This window comes from Hemiscyllium ocellatum, chromosome 18 (assembly GCF_020745735.1).
Source record: "Hemiscyllium ocellatum isolate sHemOce1 chromosome 18, sHemOce1.pat.X.cur, whole genome shotgun sequence".
Taxonomy (NCBI): Eukaryota; Metazoa; Chordata; class Chondrichthyes; order Orectolobiformes; family Hemiscylliidae; genus Hemiscyllium; species Hemiscyllium ocellatum.
In genome coordinates, this window is record NC_083418.1 from 52,913,015 (window position 1) to 52,919,014 (window position 6,000).

General features: G+C 41.4%; 1 protein-coding gene across 8 annotated transcripts in view; it reads left to right on the plus strand.

Moving 5' to 3' along the window:
- The window catches only part of mical2a (microtubule associated monooxygenase, calponin and LIM domain containing 2a), a 296,251-nt gene extending 290,889 nt beyond the window's left edge, over nucleotides 1-5,362 (plus strand). For all 8 annotated transcript variants that reach the window (XM_060838999.1, XM_060839005.1, XM_060839007.1 and 5 more), the window contains one exon: nucleotides 3,969-5,362. In XM_060838999.1, coding sequence (XP_060694982.1) covers nucleotides 3,969-4,153 — 185 coding nt within the window. In that variant the 3' untranslated portion in view covers nucleotides 4,154-5,362. The remainder of the gene's footprint in view (nucleotides 1-3,968) is intronic.
- Nucleotides 5,363-6,000: the final 638 nt, after the last annotated feature.

Genomic DNA, 6,000 nt, shown 5'->3' on the forward strand with positions numbered 1-6,000 from the left:
AAATCTCAATATGTAAAAAAGTGCAGGCCAGGCAATTGAAGATTTTACACAGGGCTCATATGGCGCCGGAGAGGCTAGCTAAGTTCAAGAGAGGAGCATCTCCAGTGTGTCCCAAATGTAAAATTAGTACACGCACTCTTACACACTGCTTTTGGTCATGTTGCAAGATCCAGAGATACTGGAGTGCCATAGTAAGGGAGCTGAAAGAAATCCTGGGAATTGAAGTCAAAGTGGACCCAGTATTTCTACTTCTGCGGTTGCCAAATTTGCCCTCGCTGGGAGAACATGGGAAGGGACTGTGTAACATTCTCACCCACTGTGCGAGAAAGAACATTTTAATGAAGTGGATGTTGGAAAACCCCCAGGTCTTATGGCTGATCTCCCCCAAGACTACCTCACAAATATGGTGCACCACAAAACGGAGCAGTTTTTCCAGAGGTGGTGACCCTTTCTAAACTATATCGATGCAGTCTTATCGGCAATATTAATGAGGGCCAGGATATAGCCATGGAAATCCGTTTGGGTGCCCATGGGGCCCTGGGAGGGGGAAGCTGAGGAAAAAAGGGTACAATGACTAGTGCTCTCAGGGGTGAGAGCTCAAATGGAGGTGTGGTGAGTGAATTAGAATAAAGTAATGTGATATAATTTAATTTAAGTTAATTTGAATTCAGCTTAATTTAATTTTTAACTAATTTGATTGTAGTTTAGTTTAAGTTAAGTAGATATGTTTGTTCTGGTAGAATAGTAGGTAGTTTAAAATTAATAGTATTGTGATATGACGTTATTGTACTACATCTGTCTTTTTGTATTTTGGTTCTTTTTTATATATAATGGCTGTGTAAAAGGTTTGAAAAAGTTTTTAATAAAAATATTTTTAAAGCAAAAACAGACAAAGAGATGGTTGATGGTAAGCCAGGGAAGGAGAAAAGCTGTTAATGACCAATGAGGTGTTGAAAATGAGTCGGCTCAGCTGAAAGCAGCCCAGGTCATGACTGGGCTTGGGGTCTGAGGGTGACTAAAGGATGTGGAAGGATGTGTTCAAGCTCTCATATTGTTGAACTCAATATTGAGTCCTGAAGGTTCCCCAAGTGGAAAGTGAGATGCTGTTCCTCTAGATTGTGCTGAGCTTCACTGGAGCATTGTGGTAAGTTGAAGATAGAGATGTTGGCCAAGGAACATGGCAGTGTGTCGAAGTGGCAGGCAACCAGAAGTGTAATTTCTGCAGATGGAGCATAGGCGTTCCACAAATGGTCACCTATTCTGTGTTTCTTCTCTCAGTGTAGAGCAGAGCACAGCGTATGTCTTCAGCATACCACCCTTTTCCTAGCTACCATCAGTTTTGAAGAAGAGTTGCTGGACCTGAAATGTTAGCTCTGCTTTCTCTCAATAAATGGTGCCAGACCTGCTGAGTTTCTCCAGCAATTTCTGTTTTCATTTCAGATTTCCAGCATCTACAGTTCTTTGTTTTACTCCAGTGATGGTAATAGTGACTATGACAATTAACACTGAACTTATATTCCAGATATCATATTTACAATGCTGGGATTTGAACTCTGATGAAGGGCTTATACCTAAAACATTGATTCTCCTGGTCCTCAAATGCTGCCTGACCTGCTGTGCTTTTCCAGCACCACACATTTTGACTCTGATCTCCAGCATCCGCAATGCTCACTTTCCCCTTTGAACCCATGGTCCAAGAGCATTAAGCTGGGAACCTCTGGATTACCAGTGCAGTTAAATTAGCATTATATCACCATTTCCCACACCCCACCTGCTTTTTGCAGCATTTGTTCTGGTCCTCAGTGGCACAGCACTCAAAAGTAGCAACAGGAAACTCTTACAAAATGCTCTCAAGGATGGAGATTGTTTAACTCAGCTGCCAACTTGATTGTTTAACTCAGCTGCCAACTTTAGAGCTATTCAGAAAACTCAGAACATATTTCACGCTTTCTTCTGGTGGGAACTAACAGAATCAAACTGTACAGAATTCTTTAGCTCCTCTCGATGTTCCCAAAGTTCTTTCCCTGCAGAACAGTATGGCGGGAGAATTGCCCAGGGTGGAAGCCATAAAAATCCCTGCTCCGCAGCAATTGGAAACATGCCTTTCCAACCATCCCGGCTGGAATACTGTATACCTTTCACTGCCCCCATCACCAAACTGGAATTAACAGCTCGTTCTCTGAAACAACGACAGAACCACAGAAATGTTACAGTACAGAAGGTGACCATTTGACCCATTGTGCCCAAACCCGTTCTTCTGCCAATCTCCTGCCTTTTCCCCATATCCCGGCACACAATTGCTATCCATGAAAAGATTATGCTTTGGCAGTGTTTATGAACCATGGGCTTTTTGGGTGCCTCCACTGGGATTTGTATGCAACCAAGATTAGAGTGGTGCTGGAAAAGTATACAAACAGGTCATTCAGTCCTCCAAATCAATTCTACCATTCAGTCAGACCATGGTTGATCTATATCTTAGTTCCACTTACCCACCTATACTCCATATTTTCAGTACTCTTAGGCAACAAAAAAAATCTACCAACCTTTGCTGTGAAATCTTCAAATAAATCCTCTCATAGTCACAGGCTTTCTGTGACAAAGTGCTTCCCGAATTTACCCCAAATGACCCAGTTCAATTTTTAACATAATCTTGCCTTCTTCTGGATTTCCCTCACCAATGGAACGTTTCTCTAGATCTAGCCTACAATTTTTAAACACCTCAATCAGATCAAACTTCAACTTTCCAAGCCAAGAAAATGCAAGTCTATGAAATGCTTTTGGCTCTGGTATTATTCTGGTAAATCTGCAGTACCAGTTTCAAGGCCAATATATTGTTCCTTGGCTGTGGTGACCAGACCTGAACATAGCTACTTCAGACTGTGGACTAACCAAAGTCATAGAGTCATAGAGATGTACAACACAGAAACAGACCCTTCAGTCCAACCATCCATGCTGACCTGATATCCCAACCCATTCTAGTCCACCTGCCAGCACCCGGTCCATATCCCTCTAAACCCTTCCTATTGATAAACCCATCCTGATGCCTTTTAAAAGTTGCAATTGTACCAGCCTCCACTACTTGCTCTGGCAACACATTCCATTCATGCGCCACTCTCTGCATGAAAATGTTGCCCCTTTTATATCTTTCCCCCCTCACCCTAAACCTATGCCCTCTAGTTCTGGACTCCCCTACCCCAGGGAAAAGACTTTGCCTATTTACCCTATCCATACCCCTCATGATTTTATATACTTCTATAAGGTCACCCCTCAGCCTCCAACATCCAGGGAAAAGAGCCCTAGTCTATTCAATCTCTCCCTATAGTTCAAATTCTCCAACCCTGGCAACATCCTTGTAAATACGTTCTGAACCCTTTCAAGTTTCACAACATCCTTCTGATAGGGAGGAGACCAGAATTGCACACAATATTCCAAAAGTAGCCTAACCAATGTCCTGTACAGCCACAACATGACCTTCCAACTCCTGTACTCAATACTGTGACCAATAAAGGAAAGCATACCAAACGCCTTCTTCAATATCCTGTCGGCCTGTGACTCTACTTTCAAGGAGCTATGAACCTGCACTCCAAGGTCTCTTTCATCAGCAACACTCCCTATGACTTTACCATAAAGTGTATAAGTCCTGCTAAGATTTGCTTTCCCAAAATACAGCACCTCGCATTTATCTGAATTAAATTCCATCTGCCACTTCTCAGCCCATTCACTCATCTGATCAAGATCCCATTGTAATCCAAGGTCACCCTCTTCGCTGTCCACTACACCTCCAAGTTTGGTGTCATCTGCAAGTTTTGTTTACCTGTGACATAATTTCCATCCTTTTAATATTCTAGTCACCTGACAATGAAGGCCAGCATTTCAATTATTCTCTTTACAATAACTTGTAAAAGTTATTTCCTGGTTTGAGGAAGTTAACACTTGTTCACTTTCCCAATTTTATCATTTCTACACAGAATCCAAGAAGACGGAGAAGGAGATTGCTGAGGAGAAACAGATTCTGAATGAAATGATGGATGTGATCAAACAGAGAGACAAACTGGTCTTTCTGCTGGAAGAGCAGAGACTCCAAGAGAAGGAAGAGAATCAAGATTTAGAAAGTTGGTTGGTGGCCAAGGGTTATAAATTCAACTGGTCATGAACGAATTGGCTACCAGACTCAGCAATAGATTCAATGGTTTATAAATGGACAGTCTACACAAGAACTCTTCACTGGAGTGGAGGAGACACTAGTGAATGGAGAGTCCAATTTTTATCCAAATTGAACTGGATAGGATTCACTGCCTGCTCTTCATCAAATCCAGTTTGTTCTCACCTCTCAATTAGAAATTACTGATTACAGAAAGGCCTGGTTATGTCCTAGCTGGAAAAGTTCATCCAATTCTGGATTTCACACTTTTGCAACGACATGAAGGCTTTGAAGAGGGGATGCAGAGGAGTGTTATTAGAAAAATACCAGGGATATGGACAGCCTGGAGAAACAGAGATAGTTCTGAGAGCAGATAAATTTGTGGGGAGATATAATACAAGTGTTCAGGACTTTTCAATAAAGTAATCAAGGAAAAACTCTTTTTACTGCCATTGCATGCTGATGTAAACTAATTACCAAAAGAACCAGTGGGAAAAAATAAGACTTACTTTAATGCAGTGAGTTGTTGTGATCTGGAATTTGCTGCCTGTAAGGATGGAGGAAGTAGATTCAATTGAAACTTTCAAAGGGAATTTGTAAAGTACCATATCTGCAAAGGAGAAGAAAAATTCAGAGCTATCAGAAACCACAGAGTGAGAGTGGGACTGATGACAAAAACCTTTTCAAGGAGCTGGCAGAAACATGATGGACCAAATAGTTTCCTTCTTTTCCATACGATTTGATGATGTTAATGGAGCTCAGTGAAAATTGATCTCATTAATCATTAAGCAGTGTCTGTCCGACAGAAATACTCACCACTTCGGAATGATCCTACTGTGAATCTCTTTGTTCATTAATTAGTGAAGCTGCTTGGGGTAATATTCTCATGTACAAACGTTTTAGGCGATGTTTTATACTGGGTTATTATATTTGTAAATTATCCTTTACTGTGGTCCAATGGTTCACTGACCAAAGCTCAGCATTAAGCTTTTTGCCAATCACAGCGTAATGACCTCAAGTTGTCATTGACAACTTGACCTGTGCGTTTTGTTCATGGCTACGATGCATCAGATAGGAATTCCTGTTGAAAGAATATAAAAATGTTTTAACACTAAACTGCACATGCACTGAATATTGACTATAGTAGGTACAATCACAATGTCTATGTAATAACCTGTTTTATTTCAGCATTACTGTGGAAGAACCTAAGAAAAAAAATCTTCTTGGCCATTATTAAAGGGAAATATCTTCTTATTAAAAAGATGTGCATCCTATTGAATAGACTGACAATACAATTATATAAAGTAGAGAAAGTACCAGTCAATCAAGCAATCAATAAAAGTGTTTATGCTCCACAGAAACCAACCTCCCACATCTCTTCATCTCCTATGAATGTATCCTCTATTCTTTTCTTTTTCCTAGTTAAAAATCACACAACACCAAGTTATAGTAGTTGTTATAAGGGATTCTATAATTAGGGGGACAGATAGCATCCTTTGCGGGCCAGATCAGGAGTCCCGCATGGTGTGTTGCCTGCCTGGTGCCAGGGTGCAGGACATCTCCAACTGACTTGAAAGGATATTGGAGCAGGAGGGAGAAGGTTTAGTTGTTGTCGTCCACATTGGCACTAACAACATAGGCAAGGCTAGGAAGGAGGACCTGTTTGGGGATTATCAAGCATGAGGAAGGAAATTGAAGAAGAGGTCCTCAAGGGTCATAATGGAGGAGAAAGTGAGGTCTGCAGATGCTGGAGATCAGAGCTGAAAATGTGTTGCTGGAAAAGCGCAGCAGGTCAGGCAGCATCCAAGGAGCAGGAGAATCGATGTTTCGGGCATGAGCCCTTCTTCAGGAATTCCTGA